This window comes from Aethalodelphis obliquidens, unplaced genomic scaffold (assembly GCF_003676395.1).
Source record: "Aethalodelphis obliquidens isolate GAN/ISIS:26980383/991018 unplaced genomic scaffold, ASM367639v1 scaffold53, whole genome shotgun sequence".
NCBI lineage: Eukaryota > Metazoa > Chordata > Mammalia > Artiodactyla > Delphinidae > Aethalodelphis > Aethalodelphis obliquidens.
This window is the reverse complement of record NW_020837997.1, coordinates 4,125,795-4,151,028: the sequence shown is the minus strand read 5'-3', so window position 1 is coordinate 4,151,028 and position 25,234 is coordinate 4,125,795. Positions and strand designations below refer to the sequence as shown.

At 41.4% G+C, this 25,234-nt stretch overlaps 1 protein-coding gene across 4 annotated transcripts; it reads left to right on the top strand.

The window, feature by feature from the left end:
* Positions 1 to 794: 794 nt before the first annotated feature.
* Positions 795 to 24,700, top strand: ZNF317 (zinc finger protein 317). Of its 4 annotated transcripts, none has more exons than XM_027084849.1 (7): positions 795 to 942; positions 19,565 to 19,690; positions 20,276 to 20,415; positions 20,912 to 21,020; positions 21,594 to 21,689; positions 22,181 to 22,263; positions 22,747 to 24,700. In XM_027084849.1, the coding sequence occupies exons 2-7, from the start codon at positions 19,660 to 19,662 to the stop codon at positions 24,064 to 24,066; spliced, it is 1,779 nt and encodes a 592-aa protein (XP_026940650.1). In that variant the 5' UTR covers positions 795 to 942; positions 19,565 to 19,659; the 3' UTR covers positions 24,067 to 24,700. The 4 variants fall into 4 exon arrangements, with proteins under 4 accessions (XP_026940650.1, XP_026940649.1, XP_026940647.1 ...); XM_027084848.1 differs by having other exon boundaries at positions 20,894 to 21,020; XM_027084846.1 differs by having other exon boundaries at positions 20,828 to 21,020.
* Positions 24,701 to 25,234: the final 534 nt, after the last annotated feature.

Below are 25,234 nucleotides of genomic sequence, written 5' to 3'. Positions count from 1 at the left end.
TTAATCACTGCACTATAGTTTCTTGACTATTCCTCCATTGTTTCTGCATTCCCTGTTTCCCTGATTAGCAGCTGTTTGAATCTGCCATTTGGAACTCAGGGAAAGTCTAGGAGGCTGAAGCCTTCATCCTACAAATAAGAAATGGGGGACCCAGAAAGGGTGTTTTGCCCAGGAGGGCCAGTTTCAAGTCCTGCTGTGACCTTTCATGACTCAGAAACAAGAAAAACATTTCTGGCAAAGCAATCAGATTCTGGATTGATGGTCAAGGTAGAGCTGAGCGTTGCCTGTTGGATCAATGGGACAAAGAAGGGTCCATGATGTTGCCAAGGTTTACAATGGACATGTGGAAAGATGGGGTTGCTATTATTTGAAGTTGATAAGGTGGAGTCAGGAGTTTGATTTGTGGACTTTAAATGTGTCTCTAAACAACCCAAGCGGAGAGAGAATATATCATTCTGTCTGGCATTCAGGGCAGAGGTGTGGGATGGAATTTTGACTCTTGAGTGTATACACAGTACTTAAAGAGGTAAGATTCAGTGCTACCACAGGGATTATAAGACGAAAAGAGGCCTGAGAACTGAGTCCCGAGGCACTTGAACAATTAGAATTTGGGGGGAAATTAGCGCCATCCGCAGTTTCCACCGAGGTACCCCCGCCATGCCCGTCTAAACTCCAGAACTACATTTCCCAGAATCCTTTCTGTCTGTGCTTCCTGGTTAGAGGCCGGTTATGAAGTCCCGCGACACTTAGAAGGCGGAAGTGAAGCGGAAGCCATTACTCTCCGGAGGCGATTGCTGCTGTACACATGGGCAGAGGAGCGGTCCACCGCGGCTACTTCCGAGCTGTTGGTCCCCGCGGCAGACCGGACCTTTCAATGAATTTCTCGTCCCTTCGGCAGCAGCTTCCGTGACCTGTGCTCCCCGTGATTCTACCCTCCGTGATGTAAGACCCGCTTTCCTCACTTAACCCTTTACTCCCCGCTTTCCTGAGGACAAGAGAGGCCATAAGGCAGGGAGGGGTATCGGGGGACAGGGACCTGGGACCGGGAAGCCAGGCAGCCAGGAAGAGTGTGTTTTAGATACTGTGATAAGCGGTATGAAACGCTAGTGATGGAGTTTAGGACCACTGTATTTAGCGACAAGGGGGAGGCACTGGTGATCTGGTCCCAAAAAACTGATATCTTGGGATGGGGACAGAAAAGCCCGGCGGAAGTGAATTCAGGACATTATTTTTTGGGGGGGGGGGGGGGGTGTGTGTGTGTGTGTGTGTGTGTGTGTGTGTGTGTGTGTGTGTGTGTATGTGAGGAATTGGAGACCGCAAGGATAAACTACCTACCTTTTGCTTTGTGGTCAGCTTTGTCTAACATTAATAGGAGCGCACTGGTTTTCTTTCTGTTACCATTTATCTTGAATAATTTTTACACTTAAACTTTTCAGTTATTTATCTTTATTTACTTTAATTGACTCCCGTGTAAATAGCTTATAACTAGATTTTAAAATGCACTTCAACATTGTTGTTTAATTTGAGAATTAGTCCATTAATATTTATTGTGATTACTGATATCTTGCGTTGATCTTTACCACCTTATTTGGTACTTCCTGTTTATTTTTTCCCTTCAAATAATTCTTTTATCAGAATATAGGACATATATGTCCCACAAAAATATGAAAACACAGAAAATTAAAAGAAAAATAAAGTGAATCTGCAAACCAGGCCAAGAAAAATAAGTATTTGAAACCTCGGAAACCTGTATTCTCCTAAACTGCGTCTTTCTCTTTCCCCATGATTTTCTTCCTGGATTTTACTGCTTATATGTTTTCTCAAAAATGTATTTACTAATTTTGGTAATTACTTGTAGGTGGACTTACACTAAAGTATTTTCAGAGACACCCTCTTTCCATATTGATGGAAGTACCCATTTTAATTTAGATATTTCCAAATATCTTGTAGAAGATTACATGCACCTACCTACCCATTCTTTTTCAGGTATTTTGTGACTCAAATTTTAGTCAGTTTATGAAGTTCCACCTACCGGGGTTTCGTTTTCAAGTTGTGTTGAATATATATATGGATTTTGAGAATATTGGCATCATTATGCCATTGAATTTTACAATTAATTAGTTATATCTTTTTTTAAATAAATTTATTTTTGGCTGCGCTGGGTCTTTGTTGCTGCGTGCGGGCTTTCTCTAGTTGCTGCGAGTGGGGGCTACTCTTCATTGTGGTGCACGAGCTTCTCGATGTGGTGGCTTCTCTTGTTGTGGAGCTCGGGCTCTAGGCCAGCGGGCTTCAGTAGTTGTGGCACGCGGGCTCAGTAGTTGTGGCTCGCGGGCTTAGTTGCTCCACGGCATGTGGGATCTTTCCAGACCAGGGCTCGAACCTGTGTCCCCTGCATTGACAGGCAGATTCTTGACCACTGTGCCACCAGGGAAGTCCCAGTTATATCTTGTATAATGCCTTTCAATAAAGTTTTATGAGGATCAGCAAAAACGATTTAAGGGTTTGGTTTGTTGTTGTTGTTGTTAGATTTATTCCTAGGAAAGTGTATACTTTCCTTTTGCATCACACACATTTTTTAACATTTACTTTCTTTGCTAGACAGGCTGAGGACTTTGAGTAGCATTGAATGGAGTTGGATAGCAATCTTGAAGCATTGCTGTTTTCTTTCTGACTTTAAGGGAAGTTAACTTGAAAGTTTGCTGGAGGCTTTTTTTTTTTGGAAAGCGTTTATTAGGTAAAAGAAGTCTCCTATTTCCTAATTTAAGAGGTTTTGTCATGGACAGCTGTAAGCTTTTAACAAGTGATTTCCCCCCCCCAGCAACTTCTTTGATATGTTGATGGATTTCAATCACCCTTTGAAAACTATGATAGGTCTGTGATAGGTTCTAGTTCTGTTTGTGCTTTGAATGAATAAGTGAAAACTAAGACTTTCTCATTTACCTGATAATGTGAGTTAAACCAATTGATTTTCTAATGTTACATTAAATTTGCTTTGGTAAAATAACTAAATTGGAAAGGATATGTACTATTTTATCATTTTTGGTTTCTGGTTGCTAGTATTTATTTTTTATTTTTTATCTTTTTATGATTTGCATCTATGTTTGAGTGAAATTGGCTTGTAATTTTCCTTTTCTGTTTCAGGTTTATTTCAGCCTCATAAAGTGGGGTGGGAGTGTTCCCTTTTTTTTTTCTAAACTCTGGAATATTTTGCCTAAGAGTAGAATAACTTGTTCCTTAAAAGGGAGTTTAAAAAAAAAAAAAAAGGGAGTTTTACCAGGAAAAACCATTGGGGTCTGAATTTTCTTTGTGGAAAATTTTAAAGCTGTTGTTTCAGTTCTATAAGAGTCATAGGGCATCCAAGTTCTCTATTTCATTATGGTAAGTAAAATTTCTTTAGGAATTTATTCATTCCATCTAAGGCTAAACTGTATAGTCAAAGTTGTTAGTAATGTGCTTTTATTATATTTTTAATGCTGCTGCAAGTGTAGTGTTTTCTAGGTTTTCATTCTTGTATTTATATATTCTTTTTCTAAAAAAAATACATCCTGCCACAATTCTGTCAATTTTGTTTTTCATGAAGAACCACTTTATAATGTATATGTTTTCTATTTCATAACTTTCTGTTCTTTATAATTGTCTTCCTTTTACCTTTTTGGCATGTTTCTTTACAGTTTCTTACATTGGAACCTGCACATCCGAAAGGATTACAGTGGTAGTATTTTATTTTACTTCAGTTCTAAATATTATCAAATATTATGACTTCTTTGGCATGTGAATTATTTAGGCCTTTTAATTTCCATTTCTGTGACGTTTTTCGGGTTATCTTTTGGTTTTGTTTGCTAACTTGCTTGCACTATAGTCAGAGATTGATGACATTTTCTGAGACACACATTGTGCCCCATGTGTGGTTGGAGTTTATAGTTAGGAAATACTGTTTCATGTTGTGCAATCTGCATATAGTTATTGAATTGTCTGCTTGAACATATTATTGAGAGCTCTGGTAGTGGCTTTGTCCATCTTCTTAGAGTTCTGCCCCCCACCCCTGATATATATATATTTTTTAATAAATTTATTTATTTAACTTTGGCTGCGTTGGGTCTTCCTTGCTGCACGCGGGCTTTCTCTAGTTGCAGTGAGCGGGGGTGGGGTGGGTGGGGCTACTCTTTGTTGTGGTGCGCGGGCTTCTCATTGAGGTGGTTTCTCTTGTTGAGGAGCATGGGCCCTAGGCGTGCGGGCTTCAGTAGCTGTGGCTCGCGGGATCTAGAGTGCAGGCTCAGTAGTTGTGGCACACAGGCTTAGTTGCTCCGCAGCACGTGGGATCTTCCCAGACCAGGGCTTGAACCCGTGTCTTCTGCATTGGCAGGCGGATTCTTAACCACTGCACCACCAGGGAAGTCCTACCACGGATATATTTTTTTTTTGTTTTTGTTTTTGTTTTTGCGTTATGTGGGCCTCTCACTGTCGTGGCCTCTCTCGTTGCGGAGCACAGGCTCCGGACATGCTGGCTCAGCGGCCATGGCTTATGGGCCTAGCCGCTCTGCGGCATGTGGGATCTTCCTGTACCAGGGCACGAACCCGTGTCCCCTGCATCGGCAGGTGGACTCTCAACCACTGCGCCACCAGGGAAGCCCCACGGATATATTTTTGAGGCTATATTATGAAATATATATAGCTTTTTCTTGGATTGTACCTCTTTTTGTAATTCCTCAGTTTTCTCTATTAGCCTTTTTGCCTTAGTTCATTCTGATATTAATATATTTAAACCAGGTTTTTTTTAAAAAGTATTTGCCTTGTATATCTTTTTAAAATTTCCATTCTTGCTATATCTTTTCTCTTGTAAACAACATATAACTGGATTGTTTTTACTCCATTTTGAGAATATACATATTTTAGTTGAAGCATTTTGTCCCTTAACATCCTTTTTTCTTTCCTCTAGCTTCCTTTGATTTGAGTACTTTTTTCATTCCACATTTTTCTCTGCATATTTTGAATTTATCTACATGTTTATATGCATATTGAATTTATTTATGTCTATTATTTTAGTGGTTATTTTGGAGTATTCTTATTCATGCTCGTTCATGAAATTTAGATGTTTTTAATTATTTATTCATGGCTGCGTTCGGTCTTCGTTGCAGTGCGTGGGCTTCTCATTGCAGTAGCTTCTCTTGTTGCAGAGCATGGGCTCTAGGTGCACATGTTTCAGTAGTTGTGGCACGTGGGCTCAGTAGTTGTGGCTCACAGGCTCTAGAGCACAGGCTCTGTAGTTGTGGCACACAGGCTTAGTTGCTCTGCAGTATGTGGGATCTTCCCGGGCCAGGGCTCGAACCCATGTCCCCTGAATTGGCAGGCATATTCTTAACTACTGTGCCACCAGGGAAGTCCCTAGATTTTTGATATGTTATCACTCTCCTGATTTACATGGTTTTGTGATCATGCATTTTAATTCTATCTATTTTTAAACCTCAGAAGAGATTATCATTGTATACAGTCATTTTTAGTTTCATTTTACCCACACATTTTCCATTTTGTATGCTTACTTTGATTCTTGGACTCTTCGATATAAGTTCTTAACACTCTTTACTTTGGTTCCTTGATTTTTTATTTCTCTCTAAAATAACGTATTTTAGAATTTCTCTTTTCTCTGAATGGCAAGCCCAAATATACCATTATTTTGCCATCTTAGTAGGCATTTTGGTTGCTAAAGGACTGTATATTTTATTCCAGAGCCATGAAGATGTTCCATTATCTTCTGGCTTCCATTGTTGCTGGCGAGGAGTCAGGTGTCAGGCTAATGTTTATTTCTTTAAAGCAGTGATTCTTAAAGTGTACTCTTCAGACGTACAACATCAGCATCACCTGGGAACTTATTAGAAATGCATATTCTTGCATCCCCAGTTTCTGATGAATCAGAAACTGGGGATGCGGCTTAGCAATGTGAGTTTTTTGGTTTGTTTTTATAAAATATGTTTTCAGTGTTTTTTTGTTTGTTTGTTTTTGCTGTACACGGGCCTCTCACTGTTGTGGCCTCTCCCGTTGCGGAGCACAGGCTCCGGACGCGCAGGCTCAGGGGCCATGGCTCACGGGCCTAGCCGCTCCGCGGCATGTGGGATCTTCCCAGACCGGAGCACGAACCCGTGTCCCTTGCATCGGCAGGCGGACTCTCAACCACTGCGCCACCAGGGAAGCCCTTCAGTGTGTTTTAACAAGCCCTCCAGGTGATTCAGATGCATCTTGAAGTTTGGGAATCATTGCTTTAAAGGTAACCTATGCTTTTTCCCCTGGCTGCTGTTAAAATATTCTTTTTGCCATTGCTGTTTCTCTGGTTCAATGTTGTATCTGTGATCTGTTTTTATCTTCAGTCTCTTTATATCTGCTTTTTGAAATGAGAAATCCACAGCTACTATATTTTGCAATAACTGCCTGTGCTCCTTCTCTCTCCCTTTGGAATTCTATTTAGAATCAGTTCAGCCCTTTTCCGTCTGTCCCCCATGGCTCTTTATACTTATCATCGTTTTATCTGTGTGCCCTCATGTTTATTCTCTAGAAGTGGTTTTTAAATTTAAGCCTGCATAGAAGTCACCTATAATGCTTGTTAAAACAGATTCATCAGTCTACTCCAAAGAGTCTTATTCAGTTGGACTTGGATATGAACTGGGCATCAGAATTATTAAAGCTCTCTAGATGATGTTTATGCAGCTGGCTGGGGGAAACCGCATTTTGTGTGATACTCTAGAAAACAATTTTTTGGGGACTGTGTGTAATCTGATAAAACTGTTTACCTAGTCCCTGCCATTTTACCTTTATTTCAGCAATTGTAATTGTCGTTTTAGAAATTACACATTTTTAAATTTCTGAGTATTTATCGCCAGCTTGTGAATGATTTTGAAAGATATCTGTCTTTTTAAAATAATTAATTAATTAAATTTATTTTTTGGCTGTGTTGGGTCTTCATTGCTGCACCCGGGCTTTCTCTAGTTGCGGTGAGCGGAGGCTACTCTTCGTTGCGGTGCGCAGGCTTCTCATTGAGGTGGCTTCTCTTGTTGCGGAGCACGGGCTCTAGGCGCAAGGCTTCAGTAGTTGTGGAACGTGGGCTCAGTAGTTGTGGCTCGTGGGCTCTAGACTGCAGGCTCAGTAGTTGTGGCGCACAGGCTTAGTTGCTCGGCGGCATGTGGGATCTTCCCGGACTGGGGCTCGAACCCGTGTCCGCTGCATTGGCAGGCGGATTCTTAACCACTGCACCACCAGGGAAGCCCTCTGTCTGTATTTTGTGTTGCACTTAAAATAGTTTTGAGTGGAAGGTTTAATCAGTATACCTAGATTGCCTGTTAACCTGCCCTTTTACCCCTGGTACATTTCATCTGGTTGAAAGCTTACAGATAGTGAAGTACATAGAGATATTAATTTACAAATGTAACACATTTCTGGAATGAGAAAAGTGGCATGCAGTGTTCTCACTACTATTGTTACTTTGTCTATGTGTACAAGAGTAACACTGTTAGAAACAGTTCTAGCAGAGGCAGAAATATCACTCCATAAAAGTAACAAAAGAATCATTCTATCTTTAGTATTTACATCTGCAAATTCTGAATATCTTGGGGCAGTATTATAAAATTGAATGTGGGGATTTTGAATCAAATATTGGAAGAATTATGGCCACAAAAGGAGAAGTCACAATAGAACAATTTTAAAGGGTAAAATGTGTTTTGGACCAAAAAACTGATGTAGGAGGCAGATCTTCTGTAATTGTGGGGAGCAGGGGTGAGATTAGGGTGAGGTATGTGGGCGGAGGCATTAACCCTGCACTTGTATGATGCTGAAAGCACCTGTTTGAATTTTGTACTCCAGCAACCTGTCTTACCTCACCCTAGTGCTGATCCTGGCACAGAGAAAAACAGATCCCAATGAGAATGGGCTAAGATGTATTGAAATAGAAAAAGGGAACTGTTTTCACTGTGTTATAAAGGAAATTAAAAGAGAAATTAAACAATCTCAGTACCTCTTTGAAAATTCTCTCTCCATCGCATTTATCTGTGCTGATATCAGTCTGATCATCGTGGTTTTGTTTCATGTATTGTGTAGAAACAGGAGTCAAAACTTCTTTAATAGATCCCATAACTGTTCCTAGACTCCCCTGCTCCACTTCCAGTCACTTAGATGCTGAGGTAGTCCTGTTGCATCTGTATTCAGGGTCACTGAGTGTAGCTCAACAAGTGGTATAATTGCTCAGATGAGAAACACTCCAGAACCTTGCTCTGGCCTCTAGTTTGCATTACCATGAGACTTTGAAAATATCCCCCAGGTTTGAAATTGATGTGAGTGCACTCTCTATCCAGGCTTGAACCGTTTTGTTTACCTTGCCCCACATTGTGGGCAGTTCAGGAGCCAAGGTGTAGCTAAGCTTTATGGCTGTGTCCTAGCAGCTGGGTCAACATACATCTCCTAGGACCTGAAGGGGAGCCCCCCCCACACATACACCAAGATCCATAGACCCCCTCCTTTGTGATCTTCCCAAGACCCCCAGGTTCGGGAGGGCCTTCTCAATATGAAGAGAAATGTAGATCAGCTTATTTGTCATCCATTCATTCTTTTGCTCACTATTATCCTGTTTGTCGTCTGAGGTAACTGTTCCAGACACCTCAACAGTGAAAGAAACAAAGAAGTGGAAAATCTATCTGCCTGGAGCTTATTGTCTGGCTGGGCATAAGGGAAGAAAACTAAACAAGTAAAATACATAGTATGTGTGGTAGAGACAGTAATGCTTACTAGGTATTCTGTGTGCTGTCCTACACTTCCCAGGATCCCTGGAACTAGCAGGGGCATGTGACTAGTTCTGGGCAATGAGCTATGAGCACTTCAGGGCCAGAGCGTGTGTGTCAAGGTGCACAGTTCTCTAGGCACACCCTTCTAATCATCCATGGCCAGAATGACCACGGGTTTCAGTTGGCTCAGATACAAGAGGCATGCCCCCGGGTAACTGGTAAAGTTTCACCACCAGCCCAGGTTGAACAAGTAACATGAGCCAGACATAAACTTCCGTTTCATCGAGTCATTGAGATTTGAAGTCTGTTTTTGCAGTAAAATAGAGCCTACCCTGACTTAACACGGTATATTAAGTGGAGGTTAGTGCTTTGAAGAAAAATAGAAGAAGGAGTGGGGTTTAGGGATAGACAAGCAGAGGTTTGCATTTTGACTGGAGTGGCCAGTAAATGCCATGTCGAGACACTTAAAGTTGATTAAAGATCCGAAGCAGGAGAGGGAGCAGGTACACTTGAATGTGGAGAAGCACATTTCCGTGTAGAGAACAGCAAGTGCAAAGATCCCAAGGCGGGAACACGTCTAGCACAGGCATAAGGCCCAGTGAGGAGGATAGTGTGAGCAGGGCCACAGGGGCCGGGAGCCAGGAGGGGTTGTGGATGAGGCAGCAGGAATGTAGGGCTTTGGCTGAGTGAGATGGGACGCCAGCAGGTTTTGAGCAACAGAGTGATGTGACCTACATTTTACTGGCAAAGTTCTACTTGCCATATAAACTAAAGGACAGAAACAGGGATACTTTAGGAAGCTATTGGAATGATCTAGGAGACAGGTGGTGCCTTGCACCAAGGCAGTATTAAGAGTAGGTTGTGAGGAGTGGCCAGATTTTGGGTAAGCTTTCAAGGTAAAGCCCGTGGGATTTGCTGGTGATTTGGATCTAAAGTGTGAAAAAGGAGAATCCGGGATGACTTCAAGGCTTTTTGCCTGGAGCTCCTGGAAGCATGGAGTTGCCATTGAGATGGGGAGGCTGGCAGGAGCTCAGTGTTAGGTGTTTACCTTGAGGTCTTATTAGATATTGCAGGGGAAATGTTCACGTAGCGCTCATCTACCCATTTCTCTGGCTCATGCTGCCTGGGGCAAGTACCAAGTAGTGGAGAGTGGCATCCACTGTAAATTAACAGTTTACAGTTTAAATCGCCAACGGCCATTTTGTTTTATGATAAAAATAATAGTGTTTTAGAGTGAACATTTATTGAGCACATACAGTCCCATAATCCAGTGTTATAACCTCCAGTTTCCAGATGAGAAAACAAGTTTAGTGAACCCATTCTTTTTTTTTTGCGGTACGTGGGCCTTTCACTGTTGTGGCCTCTCCCGTTGCGGAGCACAGGCTCCGGACACGCAGGATCAGCGGCCATGGCTCACGGGCCCAGCCGCTCCTCAGCATGTGGGATCTTCCCGGACCGGGGCATGAACCCGTGTCGCCTGCATCGGCAGGCGGACTCTCAACCACTGCGCCACCAGGGAAGCCCCCATTCTTTTTTAAAAAATAAATTTATTTATTTATTTATTTATGGCTGCGTTGTGTCTTCATTGCTGTGCATGCAGGCTTTCTCTAGTTGCAGCGAGCGGGGGCTACTCCTTGTTGTGGTGTGCTTGCTTCTCGTTGCCGTGGCTTCTCTTGTTGCGGAGCACGGGCTCTAGGTGCTCGGGCTCAGTAATTGTGGTTTGTGGGCTCTAGAGCGCAGGCTCAGTAGTTGTGGCGCATGGGCTTAGTTGCTCCGCGGCATGTGGGATCTTCCCAGACCAGGCCTCGAACCCATGTCCCCTGCATTGGCAGGTGGATTCTTAACCAGTGTGCCACCAGAGAAGTCCATGAGCCCATTCTTGAATGGAGCCCCCATGGGCAAGAAAGCTGGGCTTGCAGCACGGTGGGGTCACCTGAGGTCTCAAGGACAGACAGACAACAACCTTCATGGATGTGTAATCAGAACCTGTATGTCAGTACCCAAGGGAGGAGGGATTTCAGAGTGTGAACATGTGTGGGATGAGGGAGAGGAAGGCTCAGGAGAACCCTGGCCCTTAGGGATCCTGGCAAAGGAGGAAGGACCACGAGCAGGAGTCTCAAAAAGAGCATTGCCATTGAGATGGGAGAGATGGAGGAGGACAACTTTGGGATATGATGCACAGTGGCCAAGAGCAGAGGTTCCCCGGGAAGAGGGAGAGAGGGGAGGTTGGTAGTGGGCAGAATCATGTATTGAGATCAAGACAAGAATCAGGATAAAGCTGTTTCCTGATTTGGTGTCAGGGGGTTCACATGCAGAGGTCACCTTGAGAGGGGACATGTGTGGCTCTGGAATCAGGTTCATTAGCCCCTGTTTGACCTTCGTCACATGACCTAACCCTTCAGTACATGCCCCACTTTTTCCTCAGGATACTGCTTACCTCCTGGGGAACTTGTGAGTATTAAATGAGAGTCCCTGGAAAGACTCAGGAGATACTTTGTACATAGTAAGCATGCTTATGTTGTTATTTGTAGCATTGGTATTGATGTTGGCAAGAAAAGTTGGGGGACAGAAACTTGAGCAGAAATTCGTAAATTGAGAATAGAGGAATAAGTGGGAGGTGAGGGTGGAGACCTTGTTTTTCAGTGACTCTGAACCTCTTTTTTTAACTTATCGAGTCTCTCCTTAGTAATCTGATGTTGGAACCCAAATCCTCTACTTGAGAAAGGCAAAGGTTTGTTCCAAGTTCGACCTCAGAAGGCTTGCAATACCTCTTTATACCCAGAAGGTGGCAGCACCTGATCTCATTTGGAGACAGGTACCATGGTATCTAGAAATGAATGAAAGATGGTTAACATTTGTGTATTTCCTCACTGCAAAAGGGGAAAGAGAAGGGAGCTAATATTTGTTGAGAATCTACTACATCAGCTGATGTAGTATTCTTGAATCTCTGAGAACCCTCACTGTTCTCACACAGGTGGTACTTATCAAATAAAACCATGCCGCCACTGCCACCTCCAAACGGAGGAATGAACTCAGGCTTTGCAGTTAAAGAAATAAGGGCCCAGGTCTCACCCCTGCCACCTGCTATGCAATTTTCTGGCAGTTACTTAAACTCTATGAGCCTGTTTGCGCACCTCTGATGGTGCTATAAGGCCCATCTGATTGGTTTTCTGTGGGGTTCAGGTAAACCCAACACTGGATCGTGCTTAACATGAGGTGGGACCTGGGCTCCCACCAGTGCAGTGCTGTTCACTCTCTTTGTAAACCTTTCAAAGAGAAATGCAACTACTTTTATTATTATTACTTCACCCAGTTTCATAAGTTGTTCCCAAGAGTATTACATTTTTCTATTTATGTTTTATTACATCTGGTTTGTTCACATTTCTAGAAAATAGGTAAGACTGGTGCTTGGTAACATTTAATTACAACTCAAGGAATTAAACAGCTTGCTCCTTATTTTCCAGTTGACAAGCTATAAAATTGTGTTCTACAGTATTTTACATCCCTACTCAGTTTTTAATTTGAAAAGAACATAATTCATCACCTTGGCAGACAAGTGTTTTTTTTCTAATGTATGATAAATATGTGTAGCTAAAGAGACTGCAGATAAAGCAGTTTTTGGAACATTTTGGCAACACTTACTAAATGTTTAGTCATAAATGTTGACTAAACATTTCACTATCTAGAAATTCGTTCTAAGGAAAAACTTGAAAAAAACTGCAAAAATTTAGCTGCAAATATTTCTTCCAAGTGTTGTTTTTCTACTTGTGAAAAATTGGAAATATTCTAAACATTTTAACGTAAGATCATTTCAATAAATTGATGTGCCTATTTAGAAACACTTAGAAAATGAAGACCTTAAAATATCAAAACATTAATGAAAATGAAAATACATTATACAAATAGTACAGCTGATTCTAAATTTCATCTGCAAAAGAAAATATTCGAGAATATCCAATATTTTTGACAAAACTGATGAGTGACACGTTGTCCTAGATACCGGAAGATACTAAAGTAATGTGATTTTTTTTTAACTTTTATCATTTGAACTTGATTTTACTATTCATATATCCTTTTCTTCATTCAGTATTTTAAAAGTAATTTCTACGTGCGAGGTACTATGCTTGGCAAATGTATAACTGAATCACTTTGCTGTATGTCAGAAATTGCTGATATGTATAACAAATCAGCATAAATTCAGATGAGATTTGATAATCACCTATATGAAAAAACAAAACTGCTAAAGGATTAATTCAGCCAAACAATAAATGACTGGGGTAACTATGACATATGGATTAGCAGTGATGGAGGTCAGGGCAAGATGCCCCAAAATATGCCACTTTGGCATATTGATTATTTTGAATTAAAGTTACATAAGAAAACAGTTGGCGTGAGAAGGACACTCTGACCCTTTTTTGCTACCCTGAAAGTAGGAAATAAATCTCCCGTGTGAAAGGCACCTAAGGCACCTTCCCTGTACCAGAAGGCAAAGAGACATCCTTATCTCCAGAGATAAATATGAAGTTCAGGGCTGAGAAGGCTGTATAAACAAAATTTATTACTTCTTTACCAATTTACTACCTCAGGCCCAAACTTTGTCATGTCAGTTCTTCACAAATTTATTGTTTCCTTGTCTGAAAGGTATAAAAGCTACCTGCTTTGTTCACTTCTTTGAGTCTCATAGAGAATAATGTGACATTGACTGAGAACCAGACCACCTATCAGCGACATAGAGTCTAAACACCACCCCAGGCTTAACATGTATACAGGTAGCTTGGTCTCTTTAGGAGTCCAGAGGTGTTTGAGATTGTCTTGGTTTTGGTATCAGGGTAATGCTGGCCGTAAGGATTTTGTTAGAAAAATGTTACCTCTTCTATTTTTGGAAAAGTTTGAATAGGATTGGTGTTAATTCTTCTTTTAAGTGTTCGGTACAATTCACCAGTGAAGTCATCTGGTCCTGGACTTCTCCTTGTTGGGAGAATTTGATGACTGATTGCACCTGTTTATTTGTTATGGGTCTGTTGATTTTCTATTTCTTCTCTAGTCCATTTTGGAAAAGTGTATGTTTCTGGGAATTTGTCCATTTTATCTAGATTACCTAATTTGTCGGTGTACAGTTGTTCATGGTATTCTTTATTTTTATTTTTTAAAATACCTTTTCTATTTCTATAATGTGGATTTTTTTTTTTTGGGCCATGCCTCACGGCTTGCAGGATGTTCGATGACCAGGGATTGAACCCGGCCCTGGCAGTGAAAGCCTGGCGTCCTAACCACTAGGCCACTAGGGAACACCCTTTTAGAGTCTTTTTAATTTCTGTAAGGTTGGTAGCAATGTCCCCATTTTTACTTCCGATTTTAGTTATCTTGTTGATCTTTTCAAAGAACCAACTTTTGTTGATTCTAGTTTTTCTGCTCTCCATTTCATTTATCTCTGTTCTAATTCTTTTGCTGCCTTTAGGTTTAGTTTGTGCTTATCTTACGGCTTAAGGTGTAAAGTTAGGTTGTTTGAGATCTTCTTTAATGTAGGTATTAACTGCTATAAATTTTCCTCTGAGTACTGCTTTCATTGCATCCCATCAATTTTGCTGTGTTACATTTCCGTTTTCATTTGTCTGAAAGTTTTTTCTAATTTCCCCAGTGATTTCTTCTTTGTCCTGTTGGTTGTGTGAGAATGTGTTGTTTCATTTCCATGTATTTGTAAATTTTCCAGTTTTCCCTCTATCATTGTTTTTTAGGTTCATTCCATTGTGGTTGGAGAATATATTTTGCTATTATTTGTCTTAAAATTGGTTGAGAATTGTGTTTGGCCTAATTTATGGCTTATTCTGGAAAACTTTAATTTTCTTTTTTTCGTAAGTGTAGTTCATTGATTTTCACTGAGCTTGTCCACTTTTTAATGTAGACATTTAACTGTATACATTGCATTCTGAGAATGATTTTAACCTCATTTCACAAGTTTTTATTTGTTGTATTTTCATGTAGTATAAAATATTTATTAAATTTCCTTTGTTTCATCCTCTACATAAAATTATTTGTCTTTAACTTCCAAATATTTGAGTATTTTCTAGATATCTTACTGTTATTAATTTCAAATCTAGTACATTTGCTGTCTTTTTAAATTTGAGACTTTTTTATGGTCCAGCATATATGATCCAGACTCTATTGCTGGGTGTTGAATTGGAGAAAGTTAAATGATTTGGAGACATGTGGTGTAAGAGGTAGAATTCATTGACTTTTTTTTCAAGAGTTTTAAAACATCTACTTAATTTTATTATTGAAGTATAATTAATTTATCATTTTGTGTTTATTACTGCTGTACAGCAAAGTGATTCAGTTATACATGTATATACTTTATCATTCTTTTCCATTATGGTTTATCATAGGGTATTGAATATAGTTCTCTGTGCTATACAGTGGAACCTTGTTGTTTATCCATTCTGTATATAAAAGGTTACATTTGCTAACCCCAAACTCCCACTCTATCCTTCCCCCAAACCCCTCCCCCTTGGCAACCACCAGTCTGTTCTCTATTCATTGACCTTTTCTGCCCCCACCCCCCTTCATTTTCTATTTAATATTGGGTAGTGGATTAGGACCTGAGTACAGTGGTGTACTCTTCTAGTTTACTATATAGTTTAGGAAACAGAGTATAAAACAAGGAAATAAAAACAAGGGAGTAAAAACATAAAAATACATTGTGACAGGTTTTGTAGGAGAAAGAGAGTCAGCTAACAGAGAAAGCCAAGTTTTTTCATATGAAAATAATAACTTAAATTTTTAATGTGAAGAAGGTTGTGTGGATTTTTCTTTAGTTTGTAAGTGATTAGAGCCATGGAATGGAGCAGTTAAGTTGTAGCGCTTTTTTCCCCCTCATCTTTATTGGAGTATAATTGCTTTACAATGTTGTGTTGGTTTCTGCTGTATAACAAAGTGAATCGGCTATATGCATACATACATTCCCATACCTCACCTCCCTCTTGTGAGCGGCCAGAGGGCTGGCTACTGATTCTCTTCGTTGAGCCCAGAAACACAGGCTCAACAGGCTTTTGTATGAGATGTTCTTTGGTGGCTGTTAGTAGGCAGTGAGAATATGATTTTGAATTCATATTGGACCTTGAGTGTTAGAGATGAAAATTAAGGGACATTAAGGGAAGCCTTGGCAAAGCACAGAGTATGAAGAGCAGTAGGGTAAGGGCTGATTCTTGAGCAAATCCAGCCTTTAATGGTAGAAGGAGACCTTCTGAAGAAACCTTGACAGAGTATCGAGAAGTAGAGAGAGAACTAGGGAGAGAGTTATATAGAAGCCTAGAAAGAGAATGATTCTCGAAGAAAATAGACACCAAATTTTGCTGAGGATCTAAGACTGAAATGCACTTACTGGATTCCACTGACACAGGACACAGGAGTAATTGTATTTTCTGTGAAGATGGAGATGATGGTAATTGACATTAGGTACACTGAATTAGGGAGATAGTGTGGACTGTCTTTATAAGCTTTTGCTCTGGAGGGAGGACTAAGTGTAGCTGAGGCAGATCTGAAAAGGTTGGCTTTAGAAGGGAGGGAGGGCAGACATCTTACTGGTAATAGGAGTCATAGGTCAGTTGTGGGAGGAATTTTTGTGTAACCAGAGACATGAAAGTAAGAAAGACTCCACTTAACTTTTTTAAAGTAGAGTATAATTTACGTTCAAGAAAATGCACATATCTCAGATGATCAGTTTGATGAATTTTTTGACACGGTGTACATTGTATAGCCACTAACTGAAAAAAATAATAAAATATTTCAGTTGCCCCAGAAAGTTCCCTCTTGCTTCTCATTCTACCACCATATCATATTCCTGCAAGGAGGCGACCAACTTTTTTCCTTCTATTGACTTAAATAAACACATTTTGCTATCGACCTTAATAAATTTCACCTATTTGTGTAATAGGAGTTATAGAGCTTTTTTTTTGTCTCGCTTCTGTTGGTCAGCATTATAGAAGTTCATCCATGTTGTGTGTCTCAGTAGTTTCTTTTCGTTGATGAGTAGTATTCCACTCTACATACCACAGTTTGCTTATTCATTCTTTTGTTGATGGATATTTAGATTGCTTACACTTTGGGGCTATTAAGAATCAGATTGCTATGACCATTTTTATATGAATCTTTGTGGACATGTTTTAAAATTTTTCTCTTGGGTAAATATCTAGGAGTGGAATTGCTGAGTCAAATGATAGGTATACTTTTTAAGAAACTGGCGCATTGTTTTCCAAAGTGATTGAACCATTTCACACCCCCACCTTTAGTATGTGAGAGTTTTGGGTATGCTGTATCCTTGCCACCATTTAGTGTTTATAGTCTTTTAATTTTGGCTGCTCTGGTGGGTTAAAATGTTATACCATTAGTTTTAATTTGCATCCATTTGATGACTAATGATTTTGAGTAACTTGTCATGCTTATTGTTCCTCACTCATTTAATTTTGTGAAGTGTCTAAGTGTAGCCCTTGTTGAGTTTTTTTAAATTTTTTATTATTATTGTTTTGTAGGAGTTCTTTATGTAGTCTGAATGTGAATTCTTTGTCAGGTGTACGTACTACAAATATCTTTTTTCCCCAATCTGTGGCTTGCCTATTTATTTTCTTTCTTTTTTAAAAAAAATAAACTTATTTATTTATTTATTTTTGGCTGTTTTGGGTCTTCGTTGCTGTGCGCGGGCTTTCTCTAGTTGCGGCGGTGGTGCCCAGGCTTCTCATTGTCATGGCTTCTCTTGTTGCGGAGCATGGGCTCTAGGTATGTAGGCTTCAGTAGTTGTGGCACGTGGACTCAGTAGTGTGGCTTGCGGGCTGTAGAGCTCAGGCTCAGTAGTTGTGGCACACGGGCTTAGTTGCTCCGCAGCATGTGGGATCTTCCTGGACTAGGGCTAAAACCCATGTTCCCTGCATTGGCAGGCGGATTCTTAACCACTGTGCCATCAGGGAAGCCCCTATTTTCTTAATAATGTGATTTGATGACTAAAAATTTTTAATTTTGGTAAAGTCTTAATTATTGATTTTTTTTAATGTTTAGTTTCATTTGTGTCTAGTCTAAAATGTTGTGTAACTCAATGTTGTTAAAGTGTTCTCTGGATTTTACTTTTTGGTGTCTGAGTTATCTCAAAAAGGATTTTTTTAATTCAAATTTTTGTGTATGCAGTGATAATGGAGGTCAAAGTTCCTTTTTGTCCATTAAGTTCTTGCAGCACCTTGTTTTTTTCCTAATTTGAAGATCTAATTGGCTTTCTTAGGCGATTTATGAATTGGGCAGCATCCCATCTATCAACTATAGAAGGGTGCTGTCTCAGCACTATTTATTAAAAAGACCACTTTCCCTAATGAATTTCTTTATTCCCTTATTGAAAATCATTTGACTATGCACATGTAGGTCTATTTTTGTTTTGTTCCATTGACCTTTTTGTCTATACTTATTCCAACAGTTCTTCATTACTGTAGTAAAGTTAGTAATAGGAATCTTCTAAGTTTATTTTTCTTTCTTAACATTGTTCTGGCTCTTCTAGATCTTCTGCATTTTGGTACCCATTTTAGATTTGGTTTGTCAATGTCTAGAACATAACCTGCTGAGATTTTGGTGATGACTGCGTTGTATCTGCAGATGAATTTGGGGAGAGTGAATACCTTAATAATATCGACTCTTGCAGCCCATGAAAGTGATATAGCTCCTCACTTATTTAGGTTTTTTATTTCTTCCAGCATGGTCTCACAGCTTTTATTTGTTTATTCCTATGTGCCTTATATGTTTTATGCTATTATAAATGAAAGTATTTTTTAAGTTTCATTTTCCAGTTCTTTGCTGAGTTATGTTTTTTTTTTTGTTGTGATTACTGTGAAATGAAATGCAAGATTATTTGCTGAAAGCAAGGGTCATGTAAGACAGTTTGGGGTTTAGAAAAACTGGTGAGATTTTTACATGGTTTTGGGGAGATTGGGTTACCACTTATGCTTCTTTAGTATAGATGCTTCTTCAAGGTTAGTGACTGTTTTGAAAGCTGCTAGTGTGACTGGGTGTGTGCGGACTGGTCTTTCCAGGTACCTTCAGGGAGGAAACAGATGGTTGGAATCATCCCAGACTGGTCTTTTGCTCATTGAGGGTATACTAGGTAAAGGATTAAAGGAATTTGGACAAAAATTTGTAGAAGTGATGGAACATGATGGATCTCTCAGCTGAATAGGTGGGGCAGTGAAGAAGAATTTGCTGTTAGGGAGCAAGGTGGTAGAAGCCTGGGTGGCCTGGAATCCCCTCTAAGTGGTAGAGTTTAAGTGAGAAGAATGTTGTGTAGGAGGTTTTGTCCAGAGGGCAAATTTCTGAATCATTGTTTGTGAAGTGAATCTGATTCTGGTGATGGCAAGGCCTGGGCTGTGGCCCACAGGTGTGTATGTTGGTGTGGAGTGGGGGGCCAAAAGGCATTGGTGATCAGAACACATGGTCCAGATGGACCAGTCCTCATAGAAGCTGGAGCCATCCTAAGCCAGGAGGACTATGCCTTGAAGTTGAAGAAGTCTGGGGCCCAAGTGTTCAATGAGTGACAGAGTTTAACAGAATTGTAACTGGGGACAAATTACTTGAGAGAGTGAATCTGAATCTTTCTTGAGGTAGGTCAGGGACCTCTGCCACATTGCCTGGAGGTTTTACCTAAGCAGGGTTAAGGCCCAAGCTGAGACAGGCTGCTCCAAAGAGGAAACACTGAAAAACAAAAGTCAGAATTGTCCTGTTAGTGGGAGAGACAGAAAGCCTTTGGCTACACCTAGTAGTCTTTTTCTCATTTACTACAGATGCCTGCTCCAAGAGTCCCATGAGAGCGAGAGAGTAGCTTTCTGGTGCCAGTGCCCTGCTTTCATTCAGGCAAATTTACTATCATTCTCGGAGGATGGCAGCTCTTGGTCTGTCTCCCACATGTGGTAAGTTCTTCGGGTGATGAATGCCCTCAGAAATCAAGCTTCAGTGGCCAGTGGCCCCTGCCCCTTCACTGAGGGCGAGGATGTGCACAGCTAGTGGGAGGGCTGCCAGGTTAGAAGTGGAGGAGGATACATGAACTGAACGGGGGTGGGAGTGAGTGAAGTCTTGAGAGCTCCCCAGGTGACTGTGTCTGATTCAGGGTCTTTGTGAGTTTGGGTGAGGCAGGGAGTGTTTGTAGTTGCTGTGTAAGGAGGGATACTGGTCATTGGTAACCCTGCAGCATCCCATTTATTATTTTGATAAGTCTGGATGAAGTAACAGCTCTATCTCAGAGCTTCTATTTCTTTACCCATAAATTGAGAATATATATCATTATCTTTATGGCTGTGTAGGCCCACCACCCTTTTTCCTGTCCTTGAGTAGAGCAGGGCTTCTCTGGCTTGTTGCACAACAGTGTGTGTGAGTGAGTGTGTGAGGGAATGTGAGATTGGGGCATGTGCACTGCACACATATCGTTAGTGTGAGACTGTTTCCTGATCTGCGAATGTCAGGTGGGCTTTAATCCTCATGGGTCCTCTTTTCTCTAGCTATGTCCAACCAGGAGCCTGCCTATGTCCATGAGTCAGAAATTCCTCTTTCTTCAAAAGACCATTCCTGTCCCCAGGATGTGGAGCTGTTTGCATACAATGGCCTGGAGCCTCATACATCAACCAATGTTGGTTCCCAGGTACACCAAGATCTCAAGGCCCCTGAGGGTGGAGGAGGCACTTCCCTAGAATGCCCGCAACATCACATGTTAGGATTCTTTTAGATCTTTATCCAGGCTGATCAATGCATGATCAGGGTGCAAGAGGAAGAGCGGGAGAAGTTGGTGAGGCTGTCCTGGTATCAGGGATGTTAGGGGAAATGACTTATGTAACAGGTGTTTCTCTCATAGTATAGCTCAAAGCTCTCAGGCCAGGTTTGGAGTGGAAGTAGGTTTGATCCCATGTCAGAGTTGCGTTTGAAGCAATGAGATTATCTCATGAGATTTCTCATTGGAAGAGAAGACATCTGAGTGACTTCTAGAGTAAATGTTTAGACCCCAGATCCCCATATTGAAAATCCTGTGTTTAGAGTCTCTCCTGTGTAATCTTTAGCCTCAGCCATCTTGGAACACATACAGGCTGGGTTCTCACCGACCCCAAATGTGTGTGGTGTTACAGAAATCAGTGACTTTCCAGGATGTTGCCGTGGACTTCACTGAGAAGGAGTGGCCCTTGCTGGATTCTTCTCAGAGAAAACTGTACAAAGATGTGATGCTGGAGAACTATAGCAACCTTGCCTCAGTGGGTAAGGCTGGCAGCATTTCTTCATTTATTCATTCATGAATGAAATGTTTTTGTTGTAAGTACTTGCTGTGACCCAGGAACTGTGTGGGGATTCGGAACACAGTTATGAACAAGCCGACCTGGTGCCTGCCTTGATGGTACCTTGGCTATTGAGACCTGTCCATTGTATTGCCCTTGGAGGTTGTCAAGTGTGTCTGAGCTTGGGCATAGCTTTCTGAGTTAAGACGTCCTCAACCCTGGCAGTCCAGTGGTTAGAACTCTGAGCTTTCACTGCCAAGGGCACGGGTTCAACCCCGGTCGGAGAAGTAAGATCCTACAAGCCATGCGCCACGGCCAAAAAGAAAAACAAAATCCTCATTCTTTTGAAGGGCAAAATGTGTGGGTATTTGTGGTTTTGTGTTTTATGAAAGCCTTTCACTGTGTTCCTTAGAAATGTGGCACCATCATTTTGCTGCTCCTAAGTCAGACTTGTCCATCTTCAGAGCACTGAAGACCAAAACACTGACCCCAGACTAATGGAAGGGGTTGTCCTCTGCACGATCCTCCCTCAACATGTGTCTTTCCCCGTGAGTAGGGTGTCAGGTGAGCAAACCCAGCCTCATCTCCCACTTGGAGCAAGAAGAGGAGCTGAGGACAGAGGAGCAGGAACTTCACCAAGGCCCTTGTCCCGGTAAGCACCAGGCAGACACAAGTGCTTTTGAGAATCTGCTCTCTCCAGTGATTGGGATGACAGAGATCCATGAGGAAACGTCACCCAGGGAAATCTGAAAATGCTCTTTCTCTTTCACTGTCCCTCCATCCTCTCACAATTCTTTTGGTCTCCATGTCCCTTCTTCTTTAAATTCGACATGTGTCCAAATGGGTTCTTCGTCCCATTCTTTCCTACTCAACATTCCTGATCTCACTCTTAATGTCATTATCAATGTCATTCTTTGAAGAGGTGCTTCTTAGTGAGTCAGCTTAAATTTCTACCCTTGTCATTGCCAAATATCTCACATAACCAGATTTTTCAGTCATTTTTACTCATGTGTGTTCTCCCCTTTCATATTCCCTTTCCTTCTTTAGGGTTAATATTTGCAAAGAAAGCCACCTCTGTTTTTGTCACCATCATCCCACCATTTTCTTTCTCCAGCAAGTTAATATTTTCCCAATTTGTTTCAGATTGGGAGACTCCATCTAAAACCAAATGGTCAATTCTTATGGAAGATATTTTTGGGAAGGAAACATCTCATGGTGTGACAATGGTAAGATTTCCTTGGGATAATTCTGGATCTTCCATATTGTGAGAGGACAGGGGCAGCCTGAGTTAGAAAAGCAGTTCAAAACCAGGCAGGTCCCCAAGAGGAAACAGTGTCAGAGACACTGAATATTACCGATTTGGGGAAAACCCTAAAACCTGACCCCAAACCTCTTCACTTAAAGTTCCAGTGAGTAAATATTTCTATAACTATGTCTCAGATGTTGGGGCTTAATTGAGTTTTAAACAGTTAACAAAGAATACGTAAAAATCATTGTGAAAGTTATACACATGGAGCCTCAGAGCATAGCATTCACTTGTTTTCTTTGATGGAGTCCAAATGAGGCAGGAGCAGTACTTTTGCACTGCAAATTATGACATCATTAGTCATAATGATGCGCTTCTATTTATGCCAGTTTATGTAGGGATAGTCTAAGGAATTTAATGAATATGGGAAATGCCTGAGTCAACCCTCCCTCTTCATCAACAGGAAAGCAGTCGGCTTGGAGAGAAATCCAGTGACTATGCTAACCTGTTTGACGTCTTCAGCATGGGTGCTCATCTTACTCAGCAAATGGGAAGGCACACTAGCAAGAGGCCTTATCACCGCCGGGACTGTGGGGTGACTTTCAAGAACAGATCTCATGTAACCCAACATGTGAACATTTACAATGGGAGGAAAATGCATGAATGTCATCAGTGCCAAAAAGCCTTCACCACGAGTGCTTCCCTTACACGGCACAGGAGAATACATACTGGGGAGAAACCCTATGAGTGCAGTGCCTGTGGGAAAGCTTTCAATGACCCCTCAGCTCTTAGGAGTCATGCAAGAACTCACCTCACAGAGAAGCCCTTTGACTGCAGTCAGTGTGGAAATGCATTCCGAACCCTCTCCTCACTGAAGATACACATGAGAGTTCACACTGGGGAGAGACCTTATAAGTGTGATGAATGTGGGAAGGCATATGGCAGGAGCTGCCATCTCATTGCACACAGAAGAACACACACTGGAGAGAGACCCTACGAATGTCACGACTGTGGGAAAGCTTTCCAGCATCCCTCACATCTCAAAGAGCACGTCAGGAACCACACTGGAGAGAAACCCTACGAATGCACACAGTGTGGAAAAGCCTTCCGATGGAAGTCCAACTTTAACTTGCACAAGAAGAACCACATGGTAGAGAAAACATACGAGTGTAAAGAGTGCGGGAAATCCTTTGGGGACCTCCTCTCACGGAGAAAACACATGAGAATTCACATTGTAAAGAAACCTGTTGAATGTAGACAGTGTGGGAAAGCCTTCAGAAACCAGTCCATCCTTAAGACACACATGAATTCCCACACTGGAGAGAAACCATATGGGTGCGATCTCTGTGGGAAAGCCTTCAGTGCAAGCTCCAACCTAACTGCGCACAGAAAAATACACACTCAAGAGAGGCGATACGAGTGTGCCACCTGCGGTAAGGTCTTTGGTGATTATTTATCGCGGAGGAGGCACATGAGCATTCATCTCGTAAAGAAGCATGTTGAATGCAGACAGTGTGGGAGGGCCTTCAGAAACCAGTCGACCCTTAAGACACACATGAGGAGTCACACAGGAGAGAAGCCTTATGAGTGTGATCACTGTGGGAAAGCCTTTAGCATCTGCTCGAACCTTAATGTGCACCGGAGGATACACACTGGGGAGAAGCCCTACGAGTGCCTGGTCTGCGGGAAAGCCTTCAGTGATCACTCATCCCTCAGGAGTCACGTGAAGACACACCGGGGAGAGAAGCTCTTCACATCGTCAGTGTGGAAAAGGCTCCAGTGACACATCTCTTTAAAGAGAAACATGAGAGCGCAGACCTGGCAGGTGTAAGGAAGGCAGGAAGCCTTGATGAACTCATCTCACTGGGCACAAAAGAATATGTGTTAACTTGGGAGAAATCCAATTTGTGTAATAACTGTGGAAAGACTTGGGTTTTTCCACATCACTTTGGAGATAGTGTGAGAACTCAAGATAGTTGAGAAAACGTGTTTGTGGTGTGAAGAAGCCGTCAGTGTACGTTTAGCTCTCAACAAACAAGAACTTAGGGGGAGAAACCCTAGTCTGATATTTAATGTCAAAATGACTTTAGCATCACCTTGTACCTCCTTGGCACAAGAGTAAGCCCACCAGGGAGGATCTCTGTAAATTCCAAGACTGGACAGACCTTTCCTGGTCTCACTGTATTCCTCATGAGAGAAATCACACTGAAGAGAAAAACCTATGAAATAAGGAACATGGGAAAGTCGGTAACGGGTGGGCAAACTATGGCCAGCTGTCTGTTTTTGTACAGCTGGCAAGCTGAGAATATTTGTTGCATTTTTAAGAAGAAAAATATGTGCTAGAGATCATGTGTGCCCAACAAAGTTTAAAATACTGTCTGGCCCTTTACAGAAAAAAATTGCCAGTCCTTGGTCTACAGCAGTGGTTCTCAACTGGGGATAACTCTGCTCCCTGGGAGACACTTGGCAATGTCTGGAGACATTTTTGGTTGTCAAAGCTGGGGAGGTGCCACTGGAATGTTTTGGGAAACATCGGGGATGCTGTTAAATATCCTGCAGTGGACAGGAGGCTTCCCCCAAGAGAGAGAAATTATGTGCCCCAAAATGTCAGTATTGTTGAGGTTGAGAAACCTTAGCCAACAATCCCTCCATTTTTTATGAAACACGTGGGTACTCACACTAGGAGAAATTTCTATTTAAAACTTCAAAATTATAATCTGTGTAATTCTTTCAGGAAACACATGAGAACCCACACTGCAGACAATCCCTATGTGGAGATAATTTCATCCACAGCCCTGTCACTTGTGCATATGAGAATTCACTCCCCAGTGGGATTTCTTAGTAAATGTGGAATTGCACTTATCAGTCTTTCATCATGAAAGTGGACCCCAGCTCATGAATTTTTAAGTCTTTAATTTTAAGATTATGCTCTTCCAAATAACCCTTATGCC